General features: G+C 35.8%; 2 protein-coding genes across 5 annotated transcripts; both read left to right on the top strand.

The window, feature by feature from the left end:
- The first annotated feature begins 465 nt into the window (after positions 1-465).
- Positions 466-10,618, top strand: LOC132275971 (PHD finger protein ALFIN-LIKE 5-like). Of its 4 annotated transcripts, XR_009470813.1 has the most exons (7): positions 466-834; positions 1,013-1,045; positions 3,950-4,178; positions 5,587-5,746; positions 9,167-9,448; positions 9,832-10,011; positions 10,246-10,618. XR_009470813.1 is itself a non-coding variant. In XM_059777195.1 (6 exons), exons 1-5 carry the CDS (start codon positions 738-740, stop codon positions 9,434-9,436), a joined length of 789 nt encoding a protein of 262 aa, XP_059633178.1. In that variant the 5' UTR covers positions 467-737; the 3' UTR covers positions 9,437-9,448; positions 10,246-10,618. The 4 variants fall into 4 exon arrangements, 3 of the variants coding, with proteins under 3 accessions (XP_059633179.1, XP_059633178.1, XP_059633180.1); XM_059777195.1 differs by lacking the exon at positions 9,832-10,011 and having other exon boundaries at positions 467-834; XM_059777197.1 differs by lacking the exon at positions 9,832-10,011 and having other exon boundaries at positions 473-834; positions 5,587-5,722.
- Positions 10,619-12,036: 1,418 nt separating this feature from the next.
- On the top strand, positions 12,037-14,529 carry LOC132275970 (phenylalanine ammonia-lyase-like). The gene has a single exon (XM_059777194.1). The coding sequence runs from the start codon at positions 12,139-12,141 to the stop codon at positions 14,239-14,241; it is 2,103 nt and encodes a 700-aa protein (XP_059633177.1). The 5' UTR covers positions 12,037-12,138; the 3' UTR covers positions 14,242-14,529.
- Positions 14,530-15,429: the final 900 nt, after the last annotated feature.

The raw sequence follows: 15,429 nt of genomic DNA, 5'->3' as shown, positions 1-15,429 counted from the left end.
CTGTTTACAATAACTGTCATAAACTTTCGTCATATAAGCGTTTACTTGGTTAAGGGGGTTCATTTCCGGCTAGGGATTGAATTTGATATCATTTATCACGATCCGTCCTCAATCGTGTACATATTATCTTTGCACATTCTTCTTATTATAATTTTACACAAAACGTGTTGAACTCGTGTAAATATTATCTTTGCACACTCTTTTCTTAATGTTTATAATTTTACACAAAACTTGCCTATATCTTTACGAAATATCCACAAATATAAATATCATAGCCTCTTCCCGAGATAATGTGGGACTTATATAATTACTATCATATTTTTATATTTTATTTTATGATATTTTGAACATATTTTTTTTCCAAATGAGATTCCTTGAATCTATAGGCAAAAAATATATGTTATTGGTTACATGCTAGTTTACAAAAGAGCTCATAACAAGCATTATGAGATTCCACCTCACATAACATTAGTCTAAATAACTATTTTTTATTGATACATACTTCTCAAGGTCTAGTAATTGACTCCATTCCCTGCAAATTGCAATGTTTGTTTTTGGTCCTCGCAGTCGTTGTATCTCAATAGAATACCCTAGAAAACTATTAATTTTCGAATAAATACCCCTCTCTCTCTCTCTCTCTCTCTCTCTCTCTCTCTTGTTCAGTTTCAATATTTATTTTACCTTGGAGTACATTCCAACTCTCTGCAAAAAGGGAATTGTGAAGCTTGCGTACGGCCATGGAAGGAAGCACGCTTTACAACCCTCGAACGGTAGAGGAGGTTTTCAGGGATTTCAAAGGTCGCCGAGCCGGCCTCATCAAAGCTCTCACCACTGGTATATCATATTATACAAGTGTGTGTGTGTATAATTATGTATATGTATATGTATATACGGATTTTCAAGTTTGAGTTTTAGGGTTTTGCGTAGTTATGTTTTAGCACATTTTTCATAAAGAAGTGTAACGAAAATGTTTTTATCTTCATTAATTTTCTGATTTTTTTTTTTTTGGCAGATGTTGAAGAATTTTATCAGCAGTGCGACCCTGGTAAGTTAGGTTTTCAATTTGTAGTTCTTTTTTACTTTTTTTCTACCTCGCGCCATTTATATGGGTATAAATTATTACTGCTATTTCTATTTTGTGTGTTCTTTCACGTTGGAATGTCTGAATGTGTGGTATTATTTTGGGTTGCAGTTTGTAATGTGGTGATGGGGAGTGATTAGGTTTATATTTGCGGAGAAAGCTGGTGTTCAAATTTTTGCTTTGGTTGCTTTGATATCTTCTGTTCTGCGTTTTTGTCTTATCTGATCACATCAACCGTATGTATACATGTATATCATGTATGAACTTTCAATCGCCTTGCAATTCATGGCTGCATTTATATGTCTTTCTTACATTTGTGGCTACAGTCATATTTTCATGTGCTTTAGAGTGTAAAATGTTAAAACTTACCCTCTTCTGCCCCCATAAACACACACAGAGGGACGTGCGTACCCATGTTAATTTATTCATATACACATGGGTATGTGAATATGTGTATAAATACATAATTATGTGTTTGTGTGTATATATCTTATTCTGTATATTAGAATGCACGATTACCTGTCTGTCTTGTAATGATTATTTTTCATAAAGAGAGCAAATCAGATGCTCTGTAACTAACATTGTTCCTTTTTTTTCAACGTAATTTATACGAAAACATGGAAAATGTTGGTTAATGGACAATGTGATTTCGAGCATGGTATATCTGTTGTCCTATGTGTTTCTAAAAGTGTTTAAAAGGCTAATAATTGGCTGCTAAAGAGATACTCTGAAACGATGGCTGTAACATGCTTGTTTTTAAAAGAGATTTTTATTTGAGATGATTGAAAATGTCAATAATTTTGGAAAGAAGAAAACTTCCCCTCCGGATTTGTGTATTTGTGACAACCAACTCAAGACTGCATAGTGGGACTTAATGAGTAAATAATATATCTCCCTTTTGTTGTTCCTACAAACAAAGCTCGGCATCAATAAATTGGTATTGGTCATTCGTTAGTTTCAGTCCAAAGCCATAGACTAGATTTTGCAAGGATATTAACAGAAGATCTTTCTCATCTCACCATGTCTTGTAATTGTTGTTTGTTTTAGTCAGATTATCTGTTATTCTGATGACTAGTTTAATATTATTATGGGCAATGAATTATGCAGTACATGTCTGTTTTATTCTGGTGGTTGTGACGAAATAATAATTAATGTAATGAACTTCTGGAAGTTTCTCAACTTATATGTCAAAATTGGCTTTTGATTAGTGCGGGGGGTTAGAAATTAGGATTTTCTACTCTTATAAACAACATCTGTTCATGTGGACTTATTTTGCATTATTTATCTAACCATCTCATGGGTACCATTTCTTGAACTCCTTGCAACCTTCTTGATTATAGGTGCAAATTCTGGCCTCCGTTATTTTTTGTTTGCTGTGCATCTTTCCTGACATGGTGGAATGAGCCTCCATTTATCTACACTCTCTACTTTGCTGGTGATTTTGGTAGGAATGCATTTTTATGCATTTTTAAAGTTGTGTACCAGATTCAATTTAGTCTGACTCCTTTCCTTTCTCTGTGTTTGTGTGATTATTACTCATTTTGATCATGTTAATCTACTCATGAATGGCAATCACTATGTGTTGACTTTTGCTCTGTGAGTTTGATTCTCTCTACCGGGACCAATTTCCATGGACTTGCTTTTATCCTTCTACAAGTACCGACTCTTAGCCTATAGGATAGGTAGACCTCAGGGTATGATGTCGTCATGTGGTGTTTCTGATGTTTTGATGAATACATATTCTGCACCTTTTCAGTGTTTTTTTGTCACACAGAGGAAATTAAATCCAAAGGGTTTCAAATAAGCCTGATCTTCAACTGCGTGTTTTTTGAAGTAGGTTGTGCATCATCTCAGGAATGACTCGAGGATTGTTGTTTGGCTGTTAGAGCAAAAGGTAATTGATTCATTGAGATGACTTAGCAGTCTGGGTCAATACAACTAACTTGATTTGCATATCTCAAGAGAAGTATGTGGCCTCTGAACCGACATCATAGTATTCCTGATGGTCAATTGTAGCCCGCTGGTGATCTTAAATGAACCTTTGTGTTTGTCAACTTTGCTACATTAATTTTTGACCATTTAGTGATGGAGGCCACTGTTAGACATTGGAGATTTTACCGCATATTTCCCAGAATAGTTATTAGCCATGTTAATGTGGGATTACAGATTTAAGTACTTTGGTGTTTGGCATTAGAGAATTTTTGGAATTACTGGTGATACAAAAGTTAATTAGGGGTAATTCTCTTTCTAGATGTAATATATGTATGATATCCTGTATTATTTGTCAAAAATGAGAAGTTAATATGGGTTTATGTTCTGTTTTAGACTTTAGTGCTTCTAAAAGACAGTGTAAGATATTTGAGGTTTACATTCATTCACTAGCACTCTCTCTCTCTCTCTCTCTCATTTAATATTTTATCTTTCGTAATACTGCTTTTGTTATGCTTATTAGCTTTATGTGGTGCTGTACTACCAGTGGTTTGTGAAATATATAGCTGAATGTTTATATGTTCTTTTGCTATTCTACCATTTATATGGCTATGGTTTAAATGAGTTAAAATGCAGTGCTATATTATAAGTGGTTTTTGAAATATATAACTGAATGTTTATATGTACTTTGTGCGAAATATATAACTGAATGGTTATTTGTTCTTTTGTGCTATGCTACCATTTATATGGTTATGGTTTAACGGAGTTTGTATTTTAACTGATTATGTTTGGTTAGATGAAAAATTCTGATTTTTAGTTCACCTTTGTGGCTTTTATTCTCTTTTATCCCCCAAACAAATATGATTCTATAGTTAGTTTCAGTGGCTACTTTTCTTTTGTATTGATGTTTTTATTTCTGAATAACTGGGTACCTTGCAGAGAAGGAAAATCTTTGTTTGTATGGATTTCCTAGTGAGCAGTGGGAAGTTAATTTGCCTGCCGAAGAGGTACCTCCGGAGCTCCCAGAGCCTGCATTAGGTATCAACTTTGCTAGAGATGGGATGCAAGATAAGGACTGGTTGGCTCTTGTTGCTGTCCATAGTGATGCATGGTTACTTGCTGTGGCTTTCTATTTTGGTGCTAGATTTGGTTTTGATAAAGCTGACAGGTATTTTTCTCTTTCCTCCCGCCCTGCCACAAGTCCTTTAAAGAAAGGTTGATGTAGAAACATGCCATTGTTTTATTTTTGTTTGCATTGGGTTCTTCTCTGTTTTCACTTATTTGATTATTACCTAAACCAATTGCATCCTTAAATCATTGCCGAGTTAATTGATTTAAATAGGATTCAAATTGACTGCAAAAAAGTACATGAGTCATCAAGAAAAATATCAATTACCTAAATGGAGATTAGTTTTAACAAGTTTTCTGTGTCCAATATTTGATAGTAAACTATGCTCCATGTAAAGGACAAACTAATGCCTTTTTATACAATTTGACCCAAGAATGGAGGAGCATTCCTTTTGTCATTGAAGAGTTCTCTATTTTTTAGCACAAGCAAAATGAGTTCTCAACCAAGGTAGATATATTTTTTTTCCCTGAATGGGGTTGGTGTTTCATTGAAGAAAAATGTAGAATTACAAGGCATTAAGAGCGCGCATTCCCCCTATGTAGAAATCAAAAACTGAGAAATGGAAAAGGCCCATTTACAGTACATATCATCATAGAAAGAATTGCCACAAGGAACTAGAATGTATCAGAATATACATGATAGGTCATCAAGAGAGACATGCAAAGCAATCAGGACCTCCCAACAGATATTCCTGGCAGCATCATCCACTCTGCTCTTGTGATTCTGGTGGTAGGCTGAGTTTCTTTCCTTCCAAATCATCCAAATAGTGGTAGAGAAGATACAACAGAGGACCTTGGATCTGATGGATGGTCTCCCAGTGACTGTGCAGAACCACTGTACCAGCTGTGGGAGGGAATTTACATCAGGTAAATCCCACTTGATATACTGGAATAACTTACGCCAAATGGCCTTTGCATAAGGGCAGCTGTAGAATAAATGATCAAGTTAGTTATTTTTGTTCAGGATATCTGGAAAGCACACTAATAAGCCAGACTAAACACGTTTTCATTCCGTTTTTTTTTCTTCATAAAATCTGCCTGCTAAAGCGGGCGAGCAAATTCTCATCTTATTATCAAACTAGAAACTTATTGACCATTCATGCACCATCAGAACATATTTGGGACATATTAATTTTATGACCAATTATTCTATCGTGGTATACTAATTTATCAGATGTTAAAGTAAGTCGATTATCTATTTGATGTTAATATTATAACATGGACCATCTCAAGAGATTTTCAGTCAAAAGAGCATCCAATTTACCTGGTTTTGGTGTAGGGGGTGCAAATATGTAGTTGTCTTTGCTGTGTTGTACAATTATCCAATTGTGGATAGTCTATCATTGTCTTGGGTTGCTGTGTGCAAATATTATTAATTTTTCGTAAGTGCTGTATGCTAATTTCATCACGAACTTTTATGAAATATTGCTGGAATTCCTGTGATGCAGGAAGCGTCTCTTCGGTATGATGAATGAACTGCCAACAATATTTGAGGTGGTGACTGGAGCTGCAAAGAAACAAGTAAAGGATAAGCCGTTGATCTCAAACTATGGCAGCAACAAATCCAAGTCAAATTCAAAAGGGGTAAAAGAGACATCTTTCTTCCTGGTACTTCTGGATAATGAATTGAAATGGTATTTCCGAATTTGTTGTTTCAATTTATTGGTTTCTGGATAGTAAGTTGATTGATGATCATCAGTTGTTAGCTTTAGTGAAATCTCCCCACATTTCCAAAGAGGGGCGGGCAAGGTTCAAGTTATAGTTGGGATGTGAGTGCGCATATCATACATTCATACATACTTAATTACTTATTAGAAAATAAAAAGAAAAAAAGTAGACCATTCCAGGCACTAGAGTTCAATTTGAGTTCCAGAGCTGTCATATTTGTCAAAAAAGGTGGTAGATTGTGGCAAAAGGCGTCCAGGAGGCATGTGTCACAGTCACACTATTTCTTTTCCTTTTCTGGCTGTCTGATACGCTGAACTTGTGGGCTTTACAGATCATTTTGGGCTGCAGAGCTGCTGCATCCATATTAATTTACATTGTTTGAGGTCATAATATCTGTCATCCCCCCATTTTTTTGTTTTGGACACCAACAATGAACCAATGTAGGCTCAGGGGGGGACAAATGCCCCCCCTGGCCCGGCCCAGCCCCTCCCACTATATATATTTTTTCTTTTTATGTACATGTACATGAGAAATTTTACATAATGTCCCTCCTAAAATTTTCAATTTTTAAAATCATCTCTTAATTTTTTCTTTCTTTTCTCTTTTACTCTACAAATTCCTTTGATTTCCTTAAAGAAGTTACATTTTCCTTCTTAAATCAATCCCTAATTGATTTCCCTTCATATTTCTCTCATTTTTCTTTTTTAAAATTTATATTCTTTTCTTTTTATTTTACACTTATTGAGTATGATTTATGTACTTTAACCATTTTTTTTTTTTTTTTTTTTCTTCTTCTTATTTAAATTTATTACTGTAATTTCATGAATCAATGTGTCTTTTATATTTTTGAAATTTTCCTTTACTGTAATTTTTTATGAATAATTACATACTATTTGAAAATTGATTAATGCACCGTTACTGGAAGACGAATTTCTCATGTAAGGAGAAACTGAAGAATGTAGAATACAAGTGATGCCTAAACTATTTTCGATTATGTCTGTGTTTGGAGGGTTGAAGGGGGATATGTAAACTTATTTTCGGATTCGGATTGGCACAGGCTTTGCCTCTGCCTTTACCAAATAGATGGGTTTTGTTCAGCTAGACCTGTTGGTGGTTTTAGGTTCATTCAGTTCAAGCTCAACTGAGCTGCTCTGCAAACCAACAAAGCCCTAAAAGTCATTACATATGCCTTGAAAAACATAAATGCTATATGGTATCATTGTTCAGCCTGCCAAGCTCATCTTCAGCTTGCTAAGCATCACATTGCATTTTGGCATAGCTTGGCCTGTATGCAGTCATGATTTACACTCAACAGAACTATGACTGGTTGTTAACTGCTATGATCCAATTGGTGGATCCTGGGTCAGGGACGGACCCATGTAGCAGTCTGTGGGGGCGGCTGCCCCCACTGACATTCTCTTTATTTATATTATGCACCTAAAATTTTACTAAAATTCTAATAATATTCCTAATAAATTTTTGATAAAACACCTTATACATACTGGTCGTCCCCACTATTTTTCCTTATTTATATAACATACCTAAAATTTTCCTAACATGTCAGCTTGATAATAATTGAAATATATTATTTGCCTAAAAAAAAAACTAATTGAAATGGAAATATGAGCAAGTTTTAATTAAAATATCAAAGTTTTTTTGTTTACTCCCTTTGTCCCAAAATAAGTGTCCATCTTTTTTTTTTTGGGGCTCTCCCAAAATACTTGTCCCGCTTCAAACAAGGTATTTGACATCTTTCCGTGAATGCCCTTGAAGTTTTACAAAATTTCAAACTTGATTATATATTCAAATTTGAAAGGGTTACTTAGTAATTTTAAAAGGAGGGAATGCAATCATTGCATGTCCACTTAAAAACTTATACTCCCCAAAATGGACACTTATTTTGGGACGGAGTATGGTAGTTTGAATTATTTTATTTTATTTTATTGTGTTCAAGGCTGTCCGCTCTCAAATTTTTTTTTGTGTGGGTCCATCACTGTCCTGGGTAAGGCAGATCCAGGTTGAGTGTTTTCCGTTGTTCGTCCTTTGAATTGATTGTTAGTGGATCTGTCGTACATTTCCTTCACTATCCATGATAGTTTTTCTTCAGAAGTTTTCTTCTCTACAAGGACATGGAGGAATATATATATATATATATATAAAGAAAAAAAAAAAAAAAAACTAATTTCTTCAAATAGCATATTTCTTCGCTAATTGGACATCGATGTGTCACCTCATGCCACATGAATCATGAATTGTTGTTGTACCAAAAGTGGGGATGGATAGGAAATATGTTTCCACAATTTACATGCTTTCTGTTCTTTTTCTGTCAATGGATGAGTTTTAGTGGATTTGTTCTATTTTATCTTCTAGGCAGATCCATTATATTTTTTCTCCAGCAGTTATTTTTTTATTTTTATTTATTTTTATTTATTTATTTATTTTCTTTCTCTCCGTGGATATGGTGGGATTATCTGATCTCTTTTCTAGTTCATTTATAAATGGCAGAATTCTCCGCTTAGATGACTTGCTACGTGTATATTGTATTCATTGCTCCACAATTTACATGCTTTAATTTGTTGTACTTGTATATATTTTCACTCAATTCATGTTGAGCTAGTTCAGCATGAAATTTCCTTGTGTTTGTTTGGGCTAAATACATTTGTTGGATCAGATGAATTTCCGAATGAAGTTATTAAAGATGTAATACTATGAAGTTATATAGCTCCTCAAGAACAATAATACTTTGATTTGTTGTGAACTTGTGATACTTGTTGCCAGCACCAAGATTTATTAACCAATATATGGAAGACATGGCATGAGGAAAGAATATTTTTTTAATGATGTATTATATCATTTCTAACCAATGACAATATGTTATTTTAAAAGAAAACATAGTAGAAAGAACAGAAAAATAAAAAACCCAGAATAGGATTTCTTGAGAGAAAAAAATATATTTTTGGTACTTGAAATACTATCTAACTTGTTGAATGACCAACTGATGAAAGAGAGGTTTGACAGTCAAGTAAAGATAATTTTTAATTACATTAGTAACATAGACCTTTACTATAATTTGTGCAGTTTTGTGATAAACCGATGTAATAGGCATCCTTTGTCATATTGTGTATAGTGATCTTTATGTCCTTTCCACTCAATCGTTTAGGGTTCAAGTTATTTTATTTTGTCATATAATGTTATTTTTGCAATCATCGATGGCAATGATTCTTGAGTCTTGTTTAATTGCTAGGGTGTTAGATGATGATTCATTTTTTCCTAGTAATTAGATGACGAAATTTTAATTGATATTTCACCTGTAATAGTTTGCCTCCATTCTAATGATTTCTCTTTTGGAAATGAAAACAGCGAGGTTCTGAATCCCAGGGAAAATATTCCAAGGTGCTGCTGGCAAAGGATGAGGAGGAGGGATTGGATGAGGAAGATGAGGAGGAGGAGCATGGTGATACCTTGTGTGGAGCTTGTGGAGAGAACTATGCTTCAGATGAGTTCTGGATTTGCTGTGACATATGTGAGAGGTGGTTCCATGGTAAGTGCGTGAAGATAACTCCGGCCAGGGCTGAGCACATCAAGCAGTACAAGTGCCCGTCATGCAGCAACAAGAGAGTTCGGCCTTGATATCCCATTGAGGTTGGTGTGTTCTCAGTTGTCACCCCTTGTTTGTCTCACGTTGGACTCAACTAACTGTTTACTTTGTCAGATTTCATCTCTTGGCAATTAAACAAGGCATGTGTATTGGGTACTTGGTCTTGTTAATCTTATTAATTTGGACATATTTCTGGCGTGCAACTCCTGAACATGCTTATATTTGGTTCTAAATTGGATATATGTAGTTTTTACTTTTCTAGGAAAGCATATTCAATTCAAGTACAGTTATATATCCAACTTATTTTTCATCTTGATATAGGAAATTAGAATAAATTCTGTTGACTAATTTATAATTGCTGGAATGTTTTGACGTGGTTGAAATCTATGGCTACATTAATTATTTTGGTTTAATGTCAAATCCCCAGGATTTACAGCTCTAGGAAGTGAAGGGAAACCTAGCTTCCCTCCCTTTGAAGTGCACTAAAGGTTCACTTGGAAAATTTTCCAAGGACATTCATAGGCAATGGGCTGACAATTGAAAAACCTGTGAATGATTTCTGCATAGTGTTTTAGTAGTGCTTCCACATTGCGGATTGCTGTTGAAGGTGATTTAGTGCTAGATAAATTACTTGGGCAGTGTATTTTGCTGCTGCTTTTATGTGGATGTTTGCTTAAATGATTATGATATTTTGAGTGGAAGTCCACTTCAGTAGGAGTCAAAAAGTTCTATGGCTGCTAATGTCATCCTGGATGGGTGATTTTGAGGTGTGAACATAAGAACATCTATGTGGCAAACAGCGTGGATATATTTTTTTAACTTGGTTCGTGGTCACCTGTAGGTGGTAGATGATGGCTGCTGGCTGCTTTATATGATCTTTTGGAATGCATACTGCACTCATCAACTCACTATGAAACCTGCAGACATGAGTTTTTCGTACATGGACAGAAATGCAAATGTGATTTACTGATGAATTTGGACTTTGGAAACAAAAGATGTTGCATGCTCAATAGTTGCAATTACGCCTATTCTCTATGCAAATTTTTTAAACTGCCACATTCTATTCTATTTTGTGATACTTCAGAGTTAGTAGGTTTTTTTTTTATTTATTTATTTCTTTTTCTCGTTGAGTACAGGAATTGACCTATAGCCCATCAGAATTCGTATGTTATACATTGTTTTATGTTGTTATGGTGTAAGTTAAAGCACCTAAATATTGTCCTGAAAATGAGGTACTGCAGAAATTGGAGACCTAGCGAGAAAAATCTCACGTACACCATTTCTCTGTCAGTGCATACCTGAACATTCAGGAGTCAAAATTCTTTTTTAAGTGACTTGTATTCTGCCCAGGGGCTGAGATCAACACAACAGCAGATGCCTTCACTGCATGCGCCTCTCTCTCTCTCTCTCTCACGCGCGCGGGCGCACACAATTTCTTTAAAGTTGAAGAAGTGACCGCTGGTATTGGATATGCTTATCTCTGTGTTCTTTTTCTTGAAGGAAATTTTTTGGAAGTTTCAATGAAAAGTTGGAGAGGAAGACAGATAGTATTGGGTATCTTTATCTATTTCTTCTTTTCCTTGAAAGAAATTTTTTATTGGAAGTTTCAATGAAGGGTAAAATTTTCTTCTCTAACCACTCCCAACAACATTGAAGTATTGATCCTCATTAAAGAATAAGTTAGCTTGTTTGACGAGGTCTATCTTTTCTTCTACCCAAAAGAAAAAAAAATGGGAAGTTTCAATGAGAAGCTTTAAGAATTCTTACGTAACCACTTCCACAGCATTGGTTTAAAAAGTCTCTCTAGATATTTCTATCTTAATTGGGGTCTAAGGGTCGAAATCCATTTTCTAAATGAAAACTCAGCAGAAAGTAACCTATTATTTGTTAATTTTTGGGATTGGATACATCGTTAGTTTGTTATTATTTGTTACGAGATAACCGCAAGAATGATTACGATGATATAAGCACATTAATGCATTTCATTCGTTTTTATAGCATTGTTAACTTCAAATTAGGTATGGAAATGAAGATAGTATGTGGATTAGATGTCTGAAAGTCTTCCAATTGATCATTGTATATATATAATAATTTATCATTGTATTATTGTTAATTCAAGTATAAACCATAGGAAAAACGATATTAGGTATTTTTAGCTACTTTTGACAAAACTAACTTTTCTTGTGTTAAACGTTTAATACCAATCCTCACTCAATTCCCAGAACCTACCTTTTCTCTAAACATTAAAAGTTTGGAAAAAGACATCGCAGCGTTTTTGGTTGATTTCAACATGGAAATATAGCAAAAAGACATCAGATGGTTGTTGGTTGATTCAGCAATATGAATCCAACCAATTTGTCCCACCCTAACCATCCTGAACATGAAACTTTTTAATGAGAACCACAAACATCAATCCAATGAAGCATCTCTATTTGGTCAAGTGCAGGTTTTACATTCAACAAATTTAACATCCATGGCCCACCAAAACACCGTAGTATTCTCATGAAAAAAAGTTGAGCAAACTTCCACCATCTTTCCATGTAAATTAAGTCCTTGAATATAGATTTGACCATTGACGCAGCCTATCCCACTTCGTTTCATTTCCACTCACTCTCACTCCTATAAAGAGGCACCTCCACTTCCCTCTCTTATTCAAATCTTCCATACCAACTTAACAACACTTGTGTACTCATAAACCACCTCTCAAACTCTTCCCTCACCTTCAATTCCTGCAATGGCAACCACAGTTGAAAAAACCCCGATTTGTGTGTCGAAATTTTTTCATGATTCAGCCTCACCACACTGGTTAAAGGCTGCTGAGGCCCTTCAGTGTTCCCATTTTGATGAAGTACAACGCATGTTGTCACAATTCACTCAAGCCCAAACTGTTGACATTCAGGGCACAACCCTCAGTGTTGCAGAGGTCACAGCCATTGCGCGCCTTGGCCACGTCAAAGTTAACCTTGATGAAGCCATGGCTCGTGACCGTGTCACCAAAAGTGCCGACTGGGTTGCCCATAACATCTCAATTGGGAAGGACATATATGGTGTCACCACGGGATTCGGTTCCACATCCCAACGGCGCACCAACAAGACCTCTGACCTCCAAACAGAGCTCATTCGGTTCCTCAATGCCGGAGTGATTGGGAAAGACAATCTTCCCCAGAGTTACTCCAAGGCTGCCATGCTTGTCCGAGCCAACACACTCATGCAGGGTTATTCCGGCATCCGGTGGGAGATTCTCGAAGCCATGACCAAGCTTATGAATCAGAATTTGATCCCAAAACTCCCTCTAAGAGGGACTATCACTGCTTCAGGTGATCTCGTGCCATTATCTTACATTGCAGGACTCTTAACCGGACGACATAACTCGAAAGTGGTCACACCAGAAGGTGAAGAGATCACATCCATGGAGGCTTTAAAAAGAGCTGGAATAGCAGCCCCTTTCGAGCTACAAGCAAAGGAGGGTCTGGCTCTTGTCAATGGCACCGCCGTTGGTTCAGCCGTGGCTGCAACGGTCTGTTTTGATGCCAATCTATTGGCTCTGCTAGCTGAAATTCTCTCTGCTATGTTCTGTGAAGTGATGCATGGAAAGCCTGAGTTTGCGGACCCATTGACGCATGAGCTCAAACACCATCCCGGCCAGATTGAGGCGGCTTCTATCATGGAATTCCTTCTTGATGGAAGTGATTACATGAAAGAAGCAAGCATCCGCCACGAGAAAGACCCCCTCACGAAGCCTAAACAAGACAGGTACGCCCTCAGAACATCTCCACAATGGTTGGGGCCACAAATTGAAGTGATTCGAATGGCGACGCATTCAATTGAGAGGGAGATCAATTCAGTGAATGATAATCCATTGATTGATGTTGCTCGTGATATCGCTCTCCATGGAGGCAACTTTCAAGGCACACCTATTGGTGTTTCTATGGACAATCTAAGACTTGCCATTGCAGCAATTGGGAAGCTGATGTTTGCTCAATTTTCCGAACTTGTTTGTGACTACTACAACAATGGGTTGCCTTCAAATTTGAGTTGTGGTCCAAATCAAAGCTTGGACTATGGACTCAAAGGTGCAGAGATAGCCATGGCTGCATATTGCTCCGAGCTTCAGTACTTGGCAAACCCTGTCACAACACATGTACAAAGTGCTGAGCAACACAATCAGGATGTGAATTCTTTGGGCTTGATCTCAGCTAGAAAAAGTGCTGAAGCTATAGACATCCTCAAGCTCATGTCTGCAACTTTCATGGTGGGGCTTTGTCAAGCAATTGATCTGAGACACCTAGAAGAAAACATGAGGGAATCTGTAAAACAAGCTCTCCAGCAAGCAGTGAGAAAGACCCTTTACACTGCTGAAGATGGTTCGCTGCTCGAATCGCGTTTCTGCGAAAAGGAGCTCCTGCAAGTTATTGAGCACCAACCAGTCTTCACCTACCTTGATGATCCAGCAAACCCATCTAATGTGCTTTTGCCTCTACTCCGAGAAGTTCTTGTTAACAGAGCACTGAAAGATTCAGAAGCCGAAGAAGTGGGTAAAAATGGCGGGTTTTCGATCTTCAAGAGGATTCCAATTTTTGTGCAGGAGTTGAAGGGCAGATTGGGAGAGGCAGTGTCGAAAGGGAGAGAGAGATTTGAGAATGGTGATTTCATGGTAGAAAACAGAATCAAGAAATGTAGGACTTACCCAGTGTATGGGTTTGTGAGGAGTGAAGTAGGGACTGAGCTTCTTAGTGGTGCAAAGAAAGTGAGTCCAGGTGAAGATATAGAGAAGGTTCATGAAGCCATCAGTGAAGGGAAATTGGGTGGTGTTCTGATGAAGTGTTTGGCATTTTGAAAAGGGTCACAAATAGTGACTAATTAAGCAGTGTAATGCTGAGTACTTTTGGGGCATTAGGAGAGGGTTTTGCAACCCTTTATATTATAGTGTATTGGTTTTTGTTGCATGTAGCTTTGAGCAATATAGATTGTATGTAATTGCTGTTATTTTTTATTTAGTGTGTGTAGATTTCAATTTTTATCCAATATTAATTGAGTTTTAATGCAATATGAATGCTTTGCATTTTTAGACTCAAAATTTGATTGGTGAAAGTGTCTAATCTTATGTTTGGGAGTACAAAATTGGGTCTTAAATTTGTATTAATTTGGTGCTCCAAACATAACATAATAGATTAGATCACCAATAACATATAAATTTGGACTGATTTCTAGCTTTGAGTTTGAAGAGAAAATAAACATTGATGGACTTACTACAACTTTTATGATCTAGTTAAATTGGTTTACAAAATGGTGACTTTCAAAGTGAATTGTTTTAGCATTTTAATTAACTTTTGGTATTATGAAAAAATCCTGAATTTACAATACAGTAAGGTTCAAAAACTTGTTCAATTAATTGCTTGAATGAATAGAAAGTATGCAGTCCAAATTAAATGAGCGTATCAAATTTTTAAACACATGATAATACTCTTTGAATTGCTTTTTATTTTTATTTTTATTTTTTATGAATCAATCATATTTAAAAAAGTTGTACTGATTTTAATATTTATTAAATTTTAGCAAAATTCTCTTTCTTCGACATAAACTTGTTGAGTTGGGTCCTTTTTTAGAAAAGTGGTAAACTTCAATTGGATATGTTCCAAAACAAAACCCCAATTACCTATTAGAAAATTATAAATATTTTACATCTAACAAGTAAAGAAAAGGAACTTCAATAGAAAAATTTTCTCTGTATATTTATATATATATATAAACACACACACACAAAAAGAGTTTTACTAGAAGAAATAAATATATTGCTCTGTATTTAGTACGGTTGCATTCCCAGGGTAAAAGTGAGCATTTTATCGGGGACTTGATACTCTATATTCTGATGCACCGAAGGCATGTTCCTGGAATAGATATCTCAAGCACTTGATGAGTCCCAATGGGGTAGTTAATGTCTTATTTTAAAATGAACCTTATTAAAAATTAGAAGGCATAATATAATAAGATGTGTGATTTGATCAAATTCTAATTTTATAAATTG

The sequence above is a fragment of the Cornus florida genome, unplaced genomic scaffold, assembly GCF_030987335.1.
Source record: "Cornus florida cultivar Cherokee Brave unplaced genomic scaffold, ASM3098733v1 CherokeeBrave_3.0.0_Hap2_Chr10, whole genome shotgun sequence".
NCBI lineage: Eukaryota > Viridiplantae > Streptophyta > Magnoliopsida > Cornales > Cornaceae > Cornus > Cornus florida.
The sequence above is the reverse complement of the archived record's forward strand: the minus strand, read 5'-3'. Positions and strand labels throughout refer to the sequence as shown.

What these genes read in the sequence shown, in the direction of transcription:
- LOC132275970 (XM_059777194.1), top strand. Translation starts at nt 12,139, where the DNA reads ATGGCAACCACAGTTGAAAAAACCCCGATTTGTGTGTCGAAATTTTTT.
- LOC132275971 (XM_059777195.1), top strand. Translation starts at nt 738, where the DNA reads ATGGAAGGAAGCACGCTTTACAACCCTCGAACGGTAGAGGAGGTTTTC. An exon ending in CATCAAAGCTCTCACCACTG is followed by an intron (nt 835 to 1,012) that starts GTATATCATATT and finishes TTTTTTTGGCAG; the next exon opens with ATGTTGAAGAATTTTATCAG. An exon ending in TTATCAGCAGTGCGACCCTG is followed by an intron (nt 1,046 to 3,949) that starts GTAAGTTAGGTT and finishes GGTACCTTGCAG; the next exon opens with AGAAGGAAAATCTTTGTTTG.